General features: G+C 44.7%; 1 protein-coding gene across 1 annotated transcript in view; it reads right to left on the bottom strand.

Annotated features, from left to right (window-relative positions):
- The window catches only part of ABCA4 (ATP binding cassette subfamily A member 4), a 179,447-nt gene that overhangs the window by 133,163 nt on the left and 24,060 nt on the right, over positions 1-22,224 (bottom strand). The window contains exons 3-7 of the mRNA XM_060232234.1: positions 21,583-21,676; positions 18,644-18,785; positions 16,072-16,208; positions 13,603-13,730; positions 4,753-4,950 (exon numbers count right to left, since the gene is read on the bottom strand). Of these exons, the coding sequence (XP_060088217.1) occupies positions 4,753-4,950; positions 13,603-13,730; positions 16,072-16,208; positions 18,644-18,785; positions 21,583-21,676 (699 nt within the window). The remainder of the gene's footprint in view (positions 1-4,752; positions 4,951-13,602; positions 13,731-16,071; positions 16,209-18,643; positions 18,786-21,582; positions 21,677-22,224) is intronic.

The raw sequence follows: 22,224 nt of genomic DNA, 5'->3' as shown, positions 1-22,224 counted from the left end.
GCACTCTGAAGGCCAGCCAGACTTCGAGATTGACGCTCTCCACGCCCACCGATACCCGGTACAGTACCTACCCTCGCCAGTCAGGCCCTCCAAAATCCGGGTCAATGTAGGGATCGGGGGGGTGCCCTGCCAAATGGAGGTGGACTCTGGGTCAGCATCATCTATTATAGCGGCAGAGACATTTTTAAAAATTCCTACCAGGCTGAGGCCTCGTCTCAGGGACCCGGGGTCTACCTTAGTGGACTTCCAGAAGAACAAGGTGCCTATCTTGGGAGTGGGCCCGGTCCCAGTCCAATACAAGGGGTTCAAGGGCCAGCTACAAGTGCTAGTGGTCAAGAATCACCTTACAAACCTTTTGGGTCTCGACTGGTTCAAGCCCCTGGGACTAGAGATCAGGGGGTCAATAACTGTCGGAGTGGACTTTAAAAAGGTTTGCGAAGAGTTCCCGGTTGTTTTCGATGGCACCTTGGGCTGCTACACGGGTCCCCCGGTTACACTACACCTCGACCCCACAGTGCGGCCTATTAGGCTTAAAGCGCGGCGAATTCCATTCGCGCTCAAGCCTAAAATTGAGGAGGAACTGGATAAACTGATTGCACAGGGAATACTAGAGCCTGTCACCCATGCAACCTGGGAAACTTCCATTGTGACTCCAGTCAAGCCCAGTGGGGAGGTGCGGATTTGTGCAGACTATAAGTGCACCCTCAACAAGGCTCTTCAGACCCACGCATACCCTGTGCCCATCATCAGCCACGTTCTAGCCACCCTAGCCGGCGCAAAAATTTTCGGCAAGTTGGACTTGGCCCAAGCTTACCAACAGTTGCCGGTGGATGAGGCCACGGCCAACGCCCAAACAATTGTGACCCACTGGGGGGCCTTTAGAGTAAAGCGGTTGCAATTTGGCATGAGTGTGGCTCCGGGGTTGTTCCAGGAACTAATGGACTCCCTTTTAAAAGGACTTCCCGGAGTCACTCCATTCTTCGATGATGTGCTGATCGCGGCAGCCTCACCTGAAGAATTCGCCGTCCGCCTTAGAGGAGCCCTACAACGTTTTGAAACAGCCGGCCTCAAGGTCAAACGGGAGAAGTGCCTCCTGGGCATGGATTGGGTGGAATTCCTGGGGTTCTCCATCAATGCCCAGGGGGTCCACCCCTCCGACGCCAAGCTGCGTGCCATCAGAGATGCTTCAGTGCCCACCAACAAGCAAGAACTCCAGGCCTTCCTTGGCCTCCTAAACTTTTATCATGCTTTTCTCCCCCACAAGGCAGCGGTGGCCGAACCCCTGCACCGACTTCTAGACAAGAACCGACCCTGGGCGTGGGGCCGCCAGCACTCTAAAGCCTTCCAGGATATCAAGGGCCTCCTGATATCCAACTCCGTCCTTGCCCATTTCGACGAGACCCTGCCCTTGGTCCTTGCATGCGACGCATCCCCTTATGGCGTGGGGGCAGTTCTGGGCCACCGACTCCCTGATGGGACCAAAGTCCTTATCGCGTACTACTCGCGGACCCTCTTGTTGGCGGAGCGGAACTACGCCCAAATTGACAAAGAAGGGTTGGCAGTCGTGGCCGGCGTCAAAAAAATTACATATACAGACCACAAACCCCTCTTGGGCCTCTTTGCATCGGACCAGCAGACCCCTCAGGTGTTGTCCCCATGGGTCCTCCGTTGGTCCATTTTTCTAGCCGGCTACATGTACACCCTAGTGAATCGCCCGGGCAAGGCAATGGGCCATGCTGATGCCCTGAGCCGCTTGCCCTTGCCTGACGTGGATCCTGATCCAGCCCCAGCTCATCAGATCCTACTGATGGACATGCTTCCGGACAGGCCGTTGCTCGCCCGCGACGTTGCTGCCCGCTCCGCTCGTGATCCAGTCCTCTCCCGTGTCTTGGGCTGGGTGGGGAGGGGGTGGCCCAAGGGCTCGACTGGGCCGGAATTTACTCCGTTTGCAGCCCAGAAAGACGAACTATCCACCCACAAAGGCTGCCTACTATGGGGCAACAGAGTCGTCATCCCCAAACCCTTGCAAGACCAAGTGCTGAGAGCCCTGCATGAGGCACACCCGGGCATAGTCCGCATGAAGGCTCTCGCACGGAGCTATGTCTGGTGGCCCGGCCTCAATGCAGAAATTGAGGCTTGGGTTAAAAGGTGCCCAAAGTGCCAGGTGTCAAGGCCTGACCCCCCACGTGGCCCAGTGCAATCATGGGAATCCACCAAAAACCCCTGGTCAAGACTGCATATGGACTTTGCTGGCCCCTTCCATGGGCGGACTCTACTCATACTAGTGGATTCATACTCCAAGTGGTTGGAGGTGGTCCAGGTGCCCTCGCCATCGTTGCAGGCGACCATCAGGGCTCTGAGGGCCATCTTTGCAACCCACGGTTTGCCGGAGACCATCGTCACCAACAATGGCACAGCATTCACATCCGCAGTGTTCCAGAACTTCTTGGCCAGGAACCTCATCAGGCACATTCGCTCTGCCCCGTTTCATCCAGCCACCAACGGCTAGGCAGAGCGGATGGTGCGCATGGCAAAGGAGGTCTTGAACCGTCTGGGCCCCTCAGACTGGCCAAAAGACCTGGCATGTTTCCTAATGGCTTACCGGACCACACCCACCGCCTCCACAGGTCGCAGTCCAGCAGAACTCCTCATGGGCCGCCGCATCAGCACCCTGCTGGACAAGCTGCACCCTGACCGAGCCCCAGACAGGCGACCGGCGCCGGAACACCTTAAAGCCCCCAGAGGGTTCTACCCAGGTGAGACAGTGTGGGCACGGAACTATGCCACCACTGGCCCCGCCTGGCTCCCTGGAAAGGTGGACCACGTCACCGGACCGGTCTCCTATGCAGTGACCTTGGAGGGTGGACATATCCTGAGGCGACACATCGACCAACTCCGTGGTCGCCTGGCTGCCGGGGAGCCAAGGTCAGAGGCTCCAGATCCGGACAACGTAAGTCCCCGAGAGCCTGACACAGAACAGGGTTCCGTGGAGCCCACTTTGGCCCAGCAGGAGGAGACCCCTGACCGCGCAGCTGAACCCAAGTCTCCCGGGGCCGCCGTCCCAGATGTCTCCAGCTCTGCAGCCGCGGTACCACCAACCGAGTTGGAACGCCCAGTCCCCTCGGAGCTCCGACACTCGACATGAGACCGCTGCCCTCCGGCATATCTCCAGGACTATGTCACCCTGATAGCTGGAACTATGGGGGGAGGGGTGTTGTGTCCTAGGCTCAAATGGGAGAACTGTTACTTTTGGAGGGAAGCCGAACAAGCCAGAGCTTGAACTCCACACCAGGGTTCCAGAGAAGGCCTAAGCGTGCCCAATCAGGGGAAGGATTGAAACATAAGTAGCCAACCAACATCCAGGCTCATACTGTACCCTGATAGGCCCTTAGGGCCCTGTAAACAGCCATTCCGTGTAGATAGTTAAGGACCAATCAGAAGGGGGCAAGAATTGTATAAAGGAGCGGGAAGTTTGAACAGAGCTCAGTCTGTCTGTGTGTGTTCCTGAAGTAAAGCTTGCTGAAATCACTCTCCGACTCTGGTCTCTTACTGCGCCGACCCCAGTACCTTACAGTAACATTACTTTATGGAAGAAAACAACAATTTAAGTACAAATAATCTAATGTCTAGAGCACCTTTAACTGACTGAACAAACTGGGTAAAATGCTGCCAGTTTGCATCCATAAAGGAAAGGAGTACTGTTTGTACAAAATAGCCTGGAGAGTTCTCTTGAGGGGTTCTAGGCCACAGTCGTCATGTGTTATTCTTTCAGAGGAGAACAACAATTGTGTCTAACAAAATTCTCAAATAGCTTCACTTCTACATCCAGGGCAAACATAGCAGTGGAACTAGTATATCAAGTATTTTATTTAAACATTTACTTTATTTAAATCCTGTCCTTCTACAGAATATGCAGGGTAGTGTATAAATTTAAAACATTAAAACACAAAACTGCATATGAAAAGCTATAAATATCAACAACAAGCTAAAAAAACCCATAAAAAGCAGAATGAAATTGCAATGAAATCCAAACAGGTAACCAAAAGTGCTGCAAAAGTGGTAACATTCAATAAAACCCAATAAACAGGGATTTTTTAAAAAGTGTCTTGGCAATAAACTCATTATATTGGATTCAGCCTCCTTTAAAGGGTGTCTGTTTTCTTCACCACCTTTCAGGAAGTCAGCAGTTAGGGTTACCAACCTCAAGGTGTGCCCTGGAATGTTCCTGCAATGACAACTGACCTCCAAACTTAACAGAGATTAGTTCCTCTAGGTGAACTGGCAAACTCTGGGATATCTTATCCCCTCTGAGCTTTCTCTCCTTAAACCCCATCCTCCCCAGGCATTTGCCCACGCATCTCCCGGAATTACTCTACCTAGAACTGATTACCTTACCAACAGTAAGAAGTAAGAAGACTGGCTGAATCTTCTGGGATGGAACTTTGGTATCCATGCTCCTAAAGCCCTCTCCTACATGCTTTGCTTCACCTAATACAACTATGAAGAAAGGGGCAGTAGCCATAAGTCTTCAGTTACAGGCAAGTTCATGTGAGTGAAGAAGATTCCTCAGATCCCCTGATCCAGTGGCTTAAAAGATCATCATTAGAACTTTGAACTGGACCCAAAACAAACTGGAAGCCAGTGCAGTTAATGTAAAACTGCGGAAATATGATCAGCATAGTGAGTCACTGCAAAGAAGATCTTTTGAGAACAAAAAAAAACATGTAAAAAGACAAATCGTATGATACTCACCACACGGAAAAGCTTAAAGAAGTCTATGTTCGCATATAAAACGTCTTCCACTCTTTGTAAACTGTACTGGGAAAGGGAACACATTTCTGTATGTACAGCGTGAAAGCCCCTAGAACTGCTGAATATAAGGAAGCGGTCCAGCAGGGTCCGGCTGCAGGCTATATCTTTCAAAGTCAGGTCTGGAACACCAAAGGCAAACTATAGCCAAAACACAAATCACATCTTTTGATCAACATTTGTTCCCAATAACAAATTAGCATTGGTCATGATGCTGCTATCATTTCTTTAATGGAATAATAACACCAATAGCCACATGAAGCATAAAAAGAGCCCTGCTGAACCAGACAATAGACCCAACTGGCTCAACATCCCCATTTCTATCTGATGTTAGGTAACTGACCTCTGATGATGTAATTTAAAATTCCCTCCTCCTCAGGATATCTGTTTTGTAGGAAGAAATCAAAATCACAAGGATTTTTTAAAAACTGTCTATTCTCTCATTACTCTTTTGTCATCTTGCTTATAAGATACTCAAAATTGTGGCTATAAGAAATCAAATTGCTTCTGGTGCTACAGACACATCAAATGAATGTGTCCCTGGACAGCCCTGATTTGAAACCTTTGTGTATTACAACCCAGATTTCTTCGTCAACCATAGATCATTATTTTAGGACAAATGAACAGAAATTAGACAATAAAAGTAATTTAAAATACTGATTAAAGAAGTAATAAAAATCCTTGAAGGACCATCATCATAAGAAAGAAGTATTGTTTGCTTACATGTACTAATTAATATTCAAGCACATTTATATGTGTCTATACACTGCTTAGTATAAGGTTAAAAGTTGCTTAAGGTCTGCAGCAAGAAAAACAAGGTCCATGTGAATAAAAGCCTCAAGGTTATCAGATGGAATATAAGGGCCTTCTAATAGTAACACACTTCACTTGGCTTGAAAATCAAATAACAGCCAGCAGGAACCCACAAGGGCTTACAGAAGACATTTTGTTTTCCCCTCCCCCACTATTCTTTTCTTTTCCTGAAAGCCCCCTGTAGTCTTTCTTTTCTTGCTTTCTTCTTTCCTTCTAGGGTTGCCAGCCTGGAGATCTCTTGGAATACAATGGATCTCCCAACTACAGAGATCAGTTCCCGAGTTAGGTTGCCAGTTCCAGGTTGGGAAATATCTGGAAATTTTGGGGAGCAGCCTTAGAAGAAGGACAAGGCTTGGGGAAGGAACCAACCTTAGCAGGATATAATACTGTAGAGTTCACCCTCCAAAGCAGCAATTTTCTCCAGAGGAAGTGATCTCTGTCATCTGGAGAGCAGTTGTAATTTGTGGTTGGCAACCCTAGTTCCCCTGGATGAAATGGCTGCTTTGGAAGGTGGCATCTATGGCATTATACCTTTCTGAGGTCCCTCCCCTCCCCAACTCCCCAGCCCAAATTTCCAGGAATTTTCTAACCTGGCAATTGGCAACCTATCTTCTTTCCACTTAATAGCCAGCCTACCTTTATCTGCCCCTCTGTCTTAAGCTCTTTCTTACCAGACGTTAACTGCATTTTTGAAGTTCAGTTTGGTTCATGGTTCATTGCAGAAAATAAAGATTTTTCTGCAAACCTGGGAAGTGCCTCAAGTTTGCTGAAAAATCTGTTTAGCTTCCACATGGCCCCGATCTGTGGCTGCAGCTATCCATAGATGGAGGCCACATGTCTCTAATAGTATATATTGAATGCCTTACAAACTTGTACCAAGTCCCATGCAAATAGTCTACATGGATGGTCTCCAGTGTCTGATTTTGGGGTTCCTAGTGAAATCAAAACATGTGTGCTGTTAAGGAGTGGTACTAGGCACTTCTTTCACTACCCAATCAGATAACCATTCCTTCAGCACTGATGGCAAGATGGTAACTGTAGTGAGTCCCTTTTTGACATTTTTCTCCAGGCCAGTTGGCAACTCTATGAAGAAAATATTCACATGTGTCCATTCTAAACTTTCACCAGTGCTAGTTTCCAGAGCAGGGAATAGTTATCTGGGAGTCTATCCCAAGTAGTAAAAACAATTAATTACACAGTACTATTGCAGTGAGTATGATTACTTTCACAATTGTCTGAGTGTCAGGGGTTGCACATATCATCTGCACAGAATATCAATACAGTGACAGGAGAGTAGAAGGGAAATTTCCTGGGGTGTTTCCTTGACAGGAAATAACATTATCTTTGTAATGTGTTGTTCATTAGACCGTATTTAACCCAGATTCACAGGTCTATGTGGCGATATGAGATTTTAGAAATATAAAATATAATAATATATACTATAAAGTACATCAGATATGAATGTGGAAATGATGACTGAGAAACAATATAATAAAGATTTATGATACCCATAATAGCACCAGGAGCAATTACACATAATGCCACAGATACAAATAGGGTTGCCAGGTCTGTGTTGGAAAACACCTGGAGATTTTGGGGGTGTATCTGGGAGAGGTCAGGGTTTGGGAGGGGAATAGTCTCAGCATGGTACAATGCCTTAGAGTCCACCCTTCAAAGCAGCAATTTTCTCCAGGGGAGCTGATCTCTGCCAGATGGAGATCAGTTGTAAAAGTGGAAGATCTCCAGACCCCACCTGGAAGTTGGCAACCCTAGATACAAAGGCAGTTAAAAGAAAACAATATTGACCATGTTGGCTGAAGCTTCCTGAAAATTTCATAGGAAAAAAAGCCCTACTTCTGAATAAATTATGCCAATTTAAAAAATACAAATATGCTTAGTTTTAATCATTGTTCCAGTTCACATATTTGAGCCTTTCTTGGCACAGCACTTTAAGCCCCACCCCCAGCAACCATATTCTGTGGGCAGCAGACCTAATTGATTTGCCTGAGCATTAATATTAAAAGCATTTACATCTAAATTCTCTTTTATGAGTGGGCTTCAAAATTCCCAGCAATTAGAAAATCTTCTATTATGTCAGCAATGAAAGAAGGATTTAAACATGGCTTCCTGTAATTAATCACCATGAGGAACTTTGATAGAACAGGGCCTCAGCTTAGAAAATGCCTCTGAAGAGTGAGAGGTCAGCAGCAACCTGGCAGCGGTTCTGACTTTTAACCAATCTTCCTTGAGCTTTTGCTATGAGTCAACTGCAGAGTGTTATCTTTTGTGAAACCTGAAAGCAGCAGTTGAGAAATACATTCCAGTAATTTTATCAGCATGCTATTGTTCCCTCAGAACTTTTGAGATGAGGAATAAAATAGTTTCTCACTTAGCTGGCCTCTAGATTAGTGTTGGCTTTCATGTGTGTGTCATTTCCTGCACTCCCAGGGTACTGTGAGGTCAGCACTTCAGCTGTGTCCAGCTATTTGCAAGATTCACAGGCTTGTGATGGGGGTCTTTCTGCGACCCATAACCTCTTTACATTCTGTCTTCAAAACAGCATTTAAGGTGGAAACAGGATATATGAGTAATGGGGCAAAGTATCCCATGGCATTTCAGTAATGACATCCGTTTACACGTAGCAAACAGTTCATGCGCACTTTGTGGCAACCAGTAAAAGGATGTTATTTGTAATAAGATATATTTCCCCAAAACATATGCATTCCCAGATGATACCCCAACATATACTAAGCCAGTTGGAGATCCAAGGTAAATGAAGATCTGTCAGTACTAGTGCTTAATCTATTCTGCGCAGAACATCAACATTGCCACACTCTCTATGGAACTCCATCATGCCTCATATAGGATCTGAATGTTTTTCCATATGAGGCAAAGAGCAGCTAAGCAGAAGCAGGGTTGATTAGCTAGAAAATGGTACTGAGGGAAGGGTCAACTCCTCTCCCCTAGAAATATGGCCCTAATTTGACTGAATTTCCTTCTTTCACATGACTGCTTTTTAAAAAAGTTGTGGGACACAGCTTCAGTTAGGAAGACCGCAAGCCTGCAGAAGCAACATCTTCAAATGTTAACACTCAGGCGTGGCTGAAAAGGTAGAAGAGTTAGACCAATTTCGCACTCAGCTTACCCCGCTGTCATGTTCCTCTTCTCCGCGCAGCATCCTTCGGATTTCCCACTATCTGCTCCAGAGCTGCAGGAAACATCGCAGTTTTTGCGCGGCAAACAGAAACTGCTAAAAACCAGTTTCCATTTGCCCCACGAAAACCGTGATGTTTCCTGCAGCTCTGGAGCAGATAGTGGAAAATCCAAAGGACGCTGCATGGAGAAGAGGAACATGACAGCAGGGTAAACTGAGTGCGAAATTGGTCCCTGTCTCACAATGTAGGGTCTGAAACCAAAACAACTAACATACCATCCTTACCTCTAACAGAGATATAACTTTCACCAATCTTTCACTATGGCTACTGAATCTCTACTGCGTTTCTAAGTAACAATAGAAGTACGGGGTTCTTAGACCCCAAATCAGATTTAACCAGTCAACACAGACACACACACATTTGAATTTTTTGCTACACCACAATTTGTAGCCAATGAACGAATGCCAACTTGATAAAATGTATTAGTAATGCGTAGCTGACTCTCACAATTAAATTATGTTGGATGTTGCAGTCAATTAGTATGTATATGTGCCAACATGTGCCAACATATCATGAGTATATAAGGCTGACCACCCTGAAGGAATAGCTTGGTATGCAGGTCTTGGCTTAGCTCTGCTCCACAATCTATTGCAATAAATTCTTTTTCCTCCTCACCTGGACTTTGGCTGCATGTCTTTTATTGGGCAAAAGCATTCAGACTGCAGACTTGTGCAAGTGGTAGATCCTAATCACAGTTGTTCCAAGTGACATCTAGTTTAACCCTAAGAATTAAGCTGCAAATGACAGAGCCAGACTGCTCCTGGACTTTAGAAGGTGGGTGGGGAATTAAATACTCCTTTATCTAGAACAGGGATCCCCAACATGATGCCCATAAGCATTATGGCACCCACAAATATCTTTCCTGGTGCTTATCAACCATTTTAGAAAGTGGGTGGGACCAAGTGGGGGCATTTGCCTAGCTTCTGATTGACCATGGGAAATCCATTTGGCTGGGCAGATTAGATTAACATTGCTTCAGGGGCAGCTGCTACAACTGAGTTGGTTTTACCCTGTCTCGTTCCTTTCCCCCAGTGTATTTTTTAAAAAAGTGATCCCTCTTTTCGCCTGCAGGTAGATCTGCCTCCTGCTGCAGCCATTTGGTGGCTCTGTCCCCCCACTTTATGTCAGAATTCCAGAGTCGCTTATTGGGTCTGTGGACCATTGGTCTAGGACACTGTATAGAGGTAATAAGATGTCAGGGAGAAGGTTTCTTAATCTCATCTCTCCTTGATACTTATTTTTATATGCAGTGATTTCTTTTCCATGGAGAGGTTAAACATGTAAACCCACCTATCTACAAACTGAAGTGATATAATGCAGTAACAGTTTTACCTCATGATATACAGACTGTGCAGACTAACCCAGCCTAAGAACCACATAACCCCTGTTCACATGTTACAGTGATAGCACCATATTCACTTTGGATGTACATCCATCTGTTTGAAAGAAAGGGAGAAGGCACACTCAGTTTACAAATGAAACCGGGGACCAGCACCTGAATAAATGTTCAGCTGTACATGCATTGAATGCAACTGTGACTTACTCAACACATATGCAAAGAAAAATCAAGTGTACACTGTACTTTTATTGTACATGAGTTCAAGGCATTTTTTGAGAAGGAATACACAGGAACGCAGTTCTGACGGGCTTGGTGTGAGGGTGTGGCGTAATATACAAATGAATTCCTGCTAGGTTTTTTCTACAACAATGTCCTGTGCAAAACAATGGGGTCATCAGGGGTGTGGCCTATATGCAAATAAGTTCCTGTTGGGCTTTTTCTACAAAAATAGTCCTGCATGTTGTTCACTGTAAATTGTGAACAGGGCTTCTAGTAGCCCCATATAGATGACCCATGCAAATGTTGCTGATCATGGGGAAGGATCAATTTTTCCATTTGTTCATACCATGCTGATGCATAGAAGCAAAATGTATGCAGTTAGCACATTTATGCATACTATCCCTTCCCAGGGCACAGTCAGCAGCTCAAGTACAAGTAAGTGCACATAACCCACACAAAATAAGACTCCTGTGATTTTTTGTTTTTTAGTGGCGTGTTAGAACTGCTTTGGCATTGTACACACTGGCAGCTGAATGGTTTTCAGCACCTACTGAAAGGAGATAGAGGAGTCCTGCAGTTACCATGAACACTGGGTCCTTTTTGTAAGGTGGGTAATCAAGCAGGACTGGACATTTGGAGAGAGAGAGGATGCAAATAATTTCATTTTACTGGCAAAGTAGTGCTGGCAACGTTGCTAGTTTACAAGCCGCAGAGAACTTTTCTTTCCCTTGCCAGGAGAAAAAAAAAGTTCTTCTGTGCAATTCAAAGAACTGCCAGAGAGCTTCCTACAGCTCCAGTCCGAACCCAACTGGCTGAACAATCCAGCCATGATCATACAAGCCACCTACAATTTGCAAAACTCCAAAGAACTGAAAAGCAAGCTCATTAATTCCATCTCCTGCTGGCCACAAATAGCCACACGCATTTCCCACATTTGGGCATTATGTAGCAAAGGGGGAGGGGGCAGCGGAATTGTGCTCTTTGGCCTGAGTTATTCTCTTTCTCTTCCTGTACTCACAGTCAGAAAGGCTTTAGTTCCAGAGATCTGATTCAGCAGACCCTCATTCATGTGTGGCATTCCTCTTCCAGCTCCCCAGCCATAAGGACAGAAGGGGCAAGGACAGCCTGGCAGGTCTGAGTCACACGCAGATCATCTGAGTCTTTTCTAATTTGGTTTCCATTAAAGAAGGGTAGGATTTGGTGAGAATGCAAGGCAGGTGACCCATCTTGCAATGTCTGCCACTGACAAAGCACAGACAATGCCTTTGCATCTGTCCCTCTGCAGAGTTCAAAAGTGGAGCATCTAAGCATTCCTCCTGCACAACATTTCTGCCTCCACTGAAACAAAAACGATTCACACCCAGCTACAAAGGGAGCCCAAGCCAGGACGGGTCATGGGCAAAAGGTGCCTTGCAGCTAGGTCTGCTATCTCGCTAGGATTGCCAACTGCCTGGAGAAAAATGTCCTCTCCTTTTAACAGAGGGTTAATGAAATGTGATGTTATTTACCTCCAAGTCAGAAAAAGCTTTAATTATCCATTTTCACACATTAAGCCTCTAATAAAAGTAGGGCTGCCAATTCTCAGTGGGGGGCAGGGGATCTTCAGGTTTGGAGGCCCTCCCCCCACTTCAGGGCCATCAGAAAGTGGGGGGGAGGCAAATGCCTGCTGGGCACTCCATTATTTCTTATGGAGACCAATTCCCATAGGGTCTAATGGAGAATTGATCTGCGAGGAGCTGTTTTTTTAGGTAGAGGCACCAAATTTGCAGCATAGCATTCAATTACTCTCCTCAAAACACCCTCTAAATTTCAAAAAGATTGGTCATGGGGGTCCAATTCTATGAGCCCCAAAAGAAGGTGCCCCTATCCTTCATTATTTCTAATGGAGGGAAGGCATTTCAAAGGTGTGCGGTCCCTTTAAATGTGATGGGCAGAACTCCCTTTGGAGTTCAGTTATGCTTGTCAAAACCTTGTTCCTGGGGTCTCCTGGCTCCACTTCCAAAGTCCTCAGATATTTCTTGAATTGGGCCTGGCAATTCTAAATAAAAGTACAGGACACTTGTCCTTCTTAGACTTAGTAGAACTTCAAATAAAAGAAGGCAACGTCTAGTAATATTTAGGCCTTATACTGGCATAAGAATGGCTTGTTTCCTTAATTATGGCTAAGTGTCAAAGCTGAAGGCCTGCTTAAGGATCAGGATGTGAAGCCATTGTTTGGTTTGCCAGCCATTGCTTGCATTAACCATGGTCTCCACTGATCAGATTAATGGTTAAGGCAGCTTTGCCACCTTGCCAGCCTGCTTGCAAGGTTTGGTTACTCCCTGTAAACACCCTCAGCAAGAAGGGTTTAGCTGATCAAGTTTTCACTGCACAGTGGGGATTTTTTTTACCAACACTGAGGCAAAGGTATATATGATTAGCAAAGGTATATCTGGAGTGATTCAAATGAAGCTCTTGAGATAACTAAAGACAGAGGTTCTATATTTGCCAAAATATCCTTTACACCTATAATATCATCCACCTCAGGACAGTCTTGGAACCCATTAAGTGAGACTGTCCCTAAAATTACCTGGATTCTATATCTAGCAGGACATCCCATCTACATATCCCTCTCTAACCTTAAGGCTTGGGGGACAGCTCAGTCCATTTACCGCCTTTTACCCAGTTGAAGGACAGTGAGAGCAAGAAGCATGGCCTTTTCCATGATGTAGAATTCATTCCCAACAGAAACCTCTATGGTGGTCTCCTTGGCATCATTTTTGGGCTGATGTTCCAGAACAGGAGCGGCCAAACTATGGCTTGGGAGACACATATGGCTCTTTCACACATATTGTGTGACTCTCAAAGCCCCCACTGCCGTGTCAGCTGGCATGGAGAATGCATTTAAAGTTGCTTTCTTTCCACCTCTCACCTATCTATTTTCCTTCCTTCCTTCTCTCAAACATCTGACGTTTATTCTGTGTGGCTCTTACATTAAGCAAGTTTGGTCACCCCTGGTCAGATAGTTTCCATGCTGTCTGATCAGAAGTCAGCTGCTACTAATGTAGCTGGACCTGTAGGTTGTGTTTTATAGGTAAACTGTTCACTGTTTCTGGCTGCTAGGACTGGGGCTAGTGTTTCCTAGACCTTTAATATAAGATGACTGGTAATATGTTGTAGAAACACACATATATACACAAAGTTTGCTGCAACATTTTATCAACCCACCTGTTCAGGTCGCACTTGTGCATTCATCAGATGGTAAACCACCGTATCAGAAAGGTCCATTTCGCCAAGCAGAAACCTACTTAGGGTCTCTCCGTCTTTTAAAATATCCTGGATTCTTATTCCTCTTCCTGGATAAAGACAGAAATGACAAGAAGGCCATCATGAGCTGGTGTAGCAGCAAAGCTAAGCGTGTGAGCTGGAAACATGCACTCTCTTGGCAGCGTTTAGCAAGCTGTTATTTTGTGACACTCAATTCATATTCCACACCTTCTGCAACATAGGTATAAGAATACTGGCTTATCTCACAGGAGTGTCGTAAACGTCATTAGATACTGTATGCTACATGTTTTGGACACTAAAAAAAATGCTAGAAAGGAGACTGTAACTGGATTGAAATTAGGTTGGCTGGTAGAGAAGACGGGACATTTTCAGGATAAATACAAATAGTGGAGGAGGCAACCAAGGCATTACCACACTCCCCTGCATTGATTGCTTTACCTTAAAGAGCCCCTTTCAAACTACAAGGTAGCACTCTTGGCAGGGGAGGGGAGAGCAACACCTGGAAGAAGGTGCAATGTTGCAGAGAGGCAGGGCTGGATTAACAATTAGGCAAAGCAGGCACTGGCCTGTGGGCCCCAACACCTTTAGGGGCCCCAGGCCAATTCCTCCCTCCCCCATTTCCCCCTTTTGCAGCCCTCCCAGCCTTTATGCACAACCAGCTACTGAGCCAGTTTTTGCCTGACTTGCCTCATGTGGCTGCTGTATTATTTCCAAGTTTGCCTCTCTCTACTTCTCCCTCACAGCTTTGTTAAAGGGGCTTTTGAGAAGCTGCCTGGAGGCTGCAGCGGAGGCTGTGGGTGCTGGGGTGGGCGCTCCAGCTCTGAAATAATTTGTGAGGGAGACCCCAAGATTTTGACTGCATAGGGGCCTGCACAGGGTTTAATCCAGCACTGCAGAGAGGAATAAGATCCTGAGGCAGGTGGAACTTCTGCCTCCTTCCCAGTCAAGACATAGGTGGGTGGAATATCATCCTTGGTTTTCATTGGTTGTTAGGGTGACTGCTCCACCCACCCCCTGCCCTGTAATATCATTCTAGACCAGTTTACTTTATTCTAATTCTGTTTCCCTGTTTATGGTTTTAAGAGGAGTCAGATCAAGATAAAATTTCAGGAGGAAGCACCTTCCACTCGGTGTTCTACTTACTGTGATGGCACCCTTAGTTATTGTTTATAGGAAGCTGCAGAGAGGGGCTTGACCTCCCACAACCCCACCCCACCCCTCATGATCATAGCTCTGAGTCAGAGATGCCTTCTGCTTGCTTGCTTTCTAACCTTGGTGCTGAATTAACATCTCAGTCCACGTACAGATCTTTTGAAACAGCAGAAAATAAAACGTGTACAAATGGCCATGTACAAGGATCTACACATTTTGCTATGGAATAGAAGAGCTGATTTTATACCTCACTTTTCATTACCTGAAGGAGTCTTCGAGTGGCTTACAATCACCTTCCTCTCCCCACAACAACCCTGTGAGGTAGGTGGGGCTGAGAGACCTTTCAGAGGTGCTATGACTGACCCAAGGTCACCTAGTTGGCTTCATGTGGAGGAGTGGGGAATTAAACCTGGTTCTCCAAATTAGAGTCCACTGCTCTTAACCACTACACCACACTGGTTCTGAATACATAGTTAGTAACAGGCTGGGAAGGGGCTAGACTTTGGGAAAGGAGAGCCTTTGAGCAACATTGGTTCCAAACACATTCATTTAACAGTAAACAGCAATTGAGTGTTGTTGTTTTTTAAAGGGCTTGAATGTGAACTGACAGTTCTATTGCTCATTACACAAGAGGCTTGGCATTTAGACCACACTTGTTTATTTTTCTGAATGATGAATAGAGCTGGCAAGCTCATAAAAGGAAGACCTGGGATTTCAAGGAGCAGAAAATAAGTTCCAAAGGTCTGGAGTGTGGCCCTGGAACTGTACATCTCAAAGCCTTGCAGAAAAATAAAGTTTTCACCCACCCATCCAAAGATAAATTGTTTGATACACTATTTCTTCAGTCCATCTCTCCAAGATAGTCGCAGTCACTCTCAATGCTGTCTTTTAGAGACTCCTGAATTTATGCAGAATTTTGCACTTGCTCTCATTAGACAAAGGAGGAGTGGTCATTTACCATAGAAATAGAGATGAAAGTATATTCACAGATTCACAGTGTATTCGCAGATTGTAACTGCAACAGCAGGTGATAGCAAGCAAGTAGATGCAAGTAGACAGCAGGTAGAGAGGCAAGCCAGGAGATGGGGAAGTTGGCAAGAAAACAGGCAGAAAATCTGGCTGGCAGAGATACCTGGACCTCAGCCAGGGACTTCTATCTGGCTGTTGTTCAGTAAATGTAGGTGTATCAACCTGCATTTCTTCTTCTGAGCAAGGATCAGTGGTTTCAGAAAGAAAGAAAACAAAAAGGAACATGACCTGCAATCCTTTCTGGATGAGTCCTCAGTGTTTCCATAAACCGGCTTAAGGTTCGCAATTCTCTCCAGAGTCTGCCCAGTCGTATCCCAGGAGCTTCCAGTAAAAGCTGTTGAGCATCTTGGTACACTCTTGCTAAACTGAAAGGCAGAAAATGCTTCATAGCATTGACAGTTATTTGGTTGAAATTAGTTTCCCAAGATGCTATCTGACTCTGCTGGAGATACATCATGAGTGTATCTCCCATGAAGCTGCCTTACACTTAGTCAGCCCATTGGTCCATCTAGGTTAGTATTGTCTGCTCAGACTGGTAGTGGCTCTCCAGGATCCCAAGTTTCACCAGGGCCTGATTAACAATTAGGCCAACTAGGCACTGGCCCTGCACCTTTAGGGGCCCCTAGCTGACTCCCCGCCCAGTTTTCTCCCTGCTTGCAGCCCTCCCAGCCTGCTCACACAGCCAGCAACTGAGCTGTTCTTTGCCCAGCTTGCCTGATGTGGCTGATGCTAACGTCATTGCCAAGTTTGCCTCTCTCTGCCTCTCCCCCACAGCTTTGTCAAAGGGACTTTTGAGAAGGTGCCTGCAGACTGCAGTGGGGGCTGCAGGTAGCAGGGCGGGTGCTCCAATTCTGAGATAATTTGCAAGGCCCCCCCCCGAGATTTTGAATGCCTAGGGGCTTCCACAGGGTTTAATCCGGCACTGAGTTTCACATCGCCTACTATCTGGTCCCTTTTTAAAAACTGGAGATGCTGGGGATTGAACCATAGACCCGCACACCAAGCAGATGCTCTGCCAGTGAGCTATAGCCTCTCTGCTAGTAAAGGTATCACATTCATGTGATTAATTGTGTGGAGCTTTCCCACCTGACAGTTACTCTCCATTCCAAGGGAAGGGGCCTGAATAAATTATAAACACTCAGAATATATGCCTGAGAGCATGAAAAAAATGAACTTGTTACTGTAAGAACACACCAGTTTTCCTTAATGCATAGTAAATAAATAAAAGTCTGTCCATATTCCAGGGATGAACATTGAAGAAGAGTGACTTCAAAGAATGTGACTAAACACTTCAGATGTTCATCATTAAAACGTAAAAAGAAAGGAATTGAAAAGGAAAAGGAAATGTCTCTTGTGTTTTGACTTTACTACTACCTTGATTTCACAAAATAGAAAATTCTGACATTTCTGTTGTAACCCTGGAACAGATGTAACACTTCTCAATTTCTCAACCATGGTTAAGAATTAGAAGTACTCTATGGGCTTATATCCGTGCAAATTGTCCCTGTCTTTTTTCATCATGCATCAAGGATACTTTAAAACTTGATGTCTGAACTTGTGTGAAATAATGAGGAACACATATGAAGCTGCCTTATAATGACCCAGACCACTGGTCCACTAAGGCCAGTATAATCCAGAGGCTTGCCCGGAACTCAGGTAAAGGTCTTCCACATCACCTATTACCAGATTCTTTTAACTGAAGATGCCAGGGGATTACTTGGGACCTTCTGCATGCTAAGTAGATGCTCTCCCACTGAGCCATAGCCAACCATGATAACCAGATTGTCATCCGGTCTACATGGCTACATCATATTTAATAACATTGTAGGGCACAGTGCAGGAGGAAGGAAATAATGACAGAGAAAGGTATATATTACATTCCATAGCTAGTCTCAATGGAGGTAGGCTTGCACATAGTCACCAACCATGTCAAAAACCACACCACCAAGGGAGTTGACTTGATGAATCGCCCTATCCTGACCAAAGCCTGGCTCTGGGTGATGTATAAATACAACATTTAAAACCAGTAAAAACAATTAAAATAACATTTACAAATTCTAATGGTGTCCTATTAAAGATTTTCAATCCAGAATTCCAGATGCAGCAATAAGGGACCCCTAATGGGGCATGGGGAGGTGCCAGTTTGGCAACTCTTGCTGTCCTAACTGAAAGGTCGGTGCTGGTGTTAGAGGCACCCAGTCAAGAGCCGGCAGTCTATGCTCCAACTCCAACCCTGCTCCCCACAGCCACAGAACCTCCATCTTTGACAGGTTCAGCTTCAATAGGCTGTATCAATTTTCACAAGAAAGGACTGAGCTGGAGTTGTGATGAGAGTTCCAGAATGTGTTCCAGAGAACTAATCATTTAAAACACCTGGGGGGAAATGAGAATACACCACCTTCGGAGAAATCTCCAGGAATAAATAAATGTTAACCGTGTCAACACTGCAGAAAATGCCTGGTGTAGAAACATCCTGAGAATGAGGTGTAATGGTAGACAAGTGGAAAATTTCAATGTGGAAAAATTAGAAATAAATCCAGACACTTATATGCCCTAAAAGTTTATCTCTGTTTGCCCATTTTTAAATTTCACAAAATCTGCCCACAGTTTAGGCTCATCTGGTGTGGTTTTCAGTTGTAATATATCAGACATAGCATTTCCAGCCTTCCTAACCAGTGTTATACCTTCTAATCCCACAAATTTAAGTGGATTTAGACTCTGTTTAGGATGGCACTGTAAATACAATAAGGCATCCTGTATGTTTTCTTAATCCAAGATGCAAGATACTCCCTTTGCTTACATGGAATTATTGTAGTTGGATACAATTCCAGGAGACTCTCCAGGGGTGGGACTTCTGAAACAAGGATTGTTTATGTTACAGAAGATGCCTTGTAGCCATGGCAGAGTTCCTGCAGAGGGCATTGCCTTATTTGGGAAATGACCTGGATATGAGAAATGAAATGCAGAAAATTAACTGCTAGGATTAGTGGCCAAAATAGTTCAGGTGAAGACAGCATTTCTACAAAGAATTCTTTCAGAGCTGGTTGTAAGGGGAACAGCACAGCTATTTAGTATTATGAGCCCCTCTGCCTCCAAAGCTAGGTTTCAAACCAAGGATGGTGAATTCTAAGGATATGCAATACCAGAGGGGTTTTGCTGGCGGAAAGTGGAATGAAGTTTCAGAACTTCTTCATGGAAACAAAATTCTCAAAAACTGTATAAAAGTTGATGAGGGGCACTCATGTGTTCTTCCTTCATTTCCCTCTTGAGAATTCCAGCACCTCTTTTTCCAGGAAAAAAAGCCCTGTGCAGTACTAATCCAGATCTGGTCTGAACTATAGCCATTTGTAAATACAACAGACAGAGTCAAAGGTTCTAATTGCACATGCTGGCAGACAGGCAGAGCTGCAGTGGGGGGGGGCAGGGACAAAGGCTCTAGTTTCTTTCTCTCCTGCAGAAATAGAAAATCTACCTGCCCTGAAAACTGGGGTAAAGGGATAGAAGCAGAGGCTTAAGGCTCCCTCCTTCACAACTGCAATGCTCACATGTAATGTATGCAGACCCACATAGATGACAGAGGGAATCGGTGATAACAAAGTTTTGGACAATTTCTTTAAGCACAAGAAAATGACTGATGCAGAATCCAAGATCTCTTAGATGAGTTAATTATATTTAAAGTTGCTGCAGCCTTAAGGGGAGCCATTATGCCCAAGCTCATTCATTCATAGACAAAGTGCTCTCTCTCCCTCTCCCTCTGTGGGTATGAGAGAGAGATGGATATTGTGGGTGAATGGATGGGGAAAGCAACATTTTGTTTTAAAGTAGATCTGTGTGTGTGTGTGTGTGTGTGTGTGTGTGTGTGTGTGTGAGAGAGAGAGAGAGAGAGAGATCTACTTTAAAACAAAATGTTGCTTTCCCCATCCATCCACCCACAATATCCTGCCACACTACAGTGTTGGAGACATATTTTCTTCTGGTCATGTTCCAACACAAGTCAGCCAGGATGGGAGAAAAGTGTTGAAAGAAACAGAGCACAGCATGGGGGTAGGATTTTCCTTTGAATATTCTATTACAAAAGAAAGCCCATTAAAGCCTCTGGAAAAAGAAGCAAAACTCACTCATATTCTACTTCATGCCTTTACATGCACACTCTGCAAGTACGAATTATAATTGCATAGGGATGTTTTCTCCTAAAAATTGCCTGAAATTTGGGATGAAGGATTTCTTGGATGAGTGTCTGAGAATTTAATCCCATTTGGCAGGAGGAAAAGAGGGAAATTATATTCTGAATTGCATTTTCAGTTGAAAGCAAAGAAAATGACTCTCATACAGACTGTCTAATACAACTAGCTTTAATTCCAGAACAAAATTTGAGATCAGTAGCACCTTGAAAGATCAAACTTTCATGAGCCAAAGCTCACTTCACCACATACAGTATCTGACTAAATGAGCTTTGACTCAGAAAGGCTTATATTCTGGAAATTTTGTTGTTCTTTAAGGTGCTACTGGACTCCAGGTATGTTCCGCTACTATAGTCAAACATAACTACCCACTGGAAACTAGCTTTAATTTCAGAACAAACCCACCCTGACAATTTACATTTTTAAGATAACATAAGAACCAAGCCCAACTTTCTTCTTTCTGACAATCATGCAATGTGTCTGGGAGCAGGGGGCAGTCTGGACTTGTGTGGTATGGTATGTGGTAGGAATGGGTAAAAACCAGGAAAATGGTGGTTCATGTTGGTTCGTGGTTCATTTGGTTGCATGAACTTACATGAACCACCATTTTCCTGAACTGGTTTATGGTTCATTTGGTTCAGGAAGTGGTAGAACAGTCTCCTTGTGAATTGTAGATGCCAAACTCACTGGAAGTCTTCAGCATACTCTCCTCCATCCACCCTCCAAGTTTGGTGAAGATTGGATTTGGGATGTCTGAGTTATAGCTCCCAAAGTAGGTGCCCCTTGGAAAGCTCAGCTTCTGCACAGTTTGTGTTTGAGCCATGGTTCATTTTTTGGTTTGTGCCCATCCCTAGTATGTGATAATTATGATTTTCTCTCTGCATGCAGAAAACTACCATGTTTGGGGAAATGGTTTCAGCTTAGGATTCTAGCTCTCTATAAGGTCATGCTTAAGACTGCCAGACCCCAAATGGAACTGGGAGTCTCCCACCATGAGGCCCCACCATCATGCTGCTGATCAGCTGGCTAGTGGGGGGGATACTGACTCTGAAAAAGAGGGACACCCAGCCAACAGTGCAGTAATGTGTCTACATCACTTCTGATGTGACCTGGAAGTCATATGATCAGAGTGTCACCTCAACATAGGAAACAAGATCATGTTGAGGTGACACTCTGGTATTTGGGCAGAACTCTATGGTAGAAGCCAAATGTACCATAAAGTTTTTATTCAAATAGCAGAGTGTCATCCAACGGCACTATGTGATGACATCACTTCTTGGTCATGTTGGAAGTGACATAGACACATCATTGCAATGTTGTCTGGGCCTCCCTCCTGCTCCTGGAAGTCCCCCACTTCCTCCACAACCTGGCAACCTACTTGTGCTTGGTTGTTTTTTGTCTTAGAGGTTTCTCCCAGCATAGTCCCAAGCAGAATTGTACTCTTCTGGGTCTATTAAAGGCTTAGAAGAATATCAACTGTTAAGGATTACATGATCAGTTTACTTAAAACCCAAGCAAGGTGGGTTGGATTGCTTCAAGTTACAGATGCTGCTCTTACATTCATGTTGGCGATAGACAGGGTTAGCCCTCCTCAGCCAGACAAGGACAAGAAACAATGACAAAGGCCATAGAATTTCAACCAGAAGACGAAGCTGAAAAAGAAACAATTGGATAATTGTACACATAGCCTGCAATCATTTTGACTCCCACAGTTCTTATAAAACATGAATCCATCATCCCAGTATACAAGAATTCTTTCTGAAGCAAAACCATCAGTTACAATAGAATACAAGCTGGCTAGCAAGGCCTAGAGCTTGTCCAATAAATCACTGTTGCACAATAGACCATTTCTTTTTTTGGAGGAGGGGAGTCTTCAGAATATTGCTAAGGAAAAGCAGAGAGATAAGATTTTTCACAAACTACATTTTTTAGGTATGCACCTAATATATGATATGTGAGTGTGACCAATCAGTGTCTGAAAACTCTTGTACCATACAGGAGCAACCCTAGAGAACTAACATTTGGAGCAGTCTGTGTTTTCATGTATACTTGGCAGCAAAACTGTGTTTGTTGCTGCACAATGTGTGAAATGGAGCTGAGCAATAATTGTCTCACATTATGGAAACATTACAGCAAAGAAGAGGAGGTTTCTGCTGGTGTTCTGTAATTCATTGTGTTGTTTGTTTTGCTTGGTTACTCA

Source organism: Heteronotia binoei, chromosome 2 (genome assembly GCF_032191835.1).
Source record: "Heteronotia binoei isolate CCM8104 ecotype False Entrance Well chromosome 2, APGP_CSIRO_Hbin_v1, whole genome shotgun sequence".
Classification (NCBI taxonomy): domain Eukaryota; kingdom Metazoa; phylum Chordata; class Lepidosauria; order Squamata; family Gekkonidae; genus Heteronotia; species Heteronotia binoei.
Note: the sequence above shows the minus strand (reverse complement) of the source record. Positions and strands in the feature narration are given on the sequence as shown.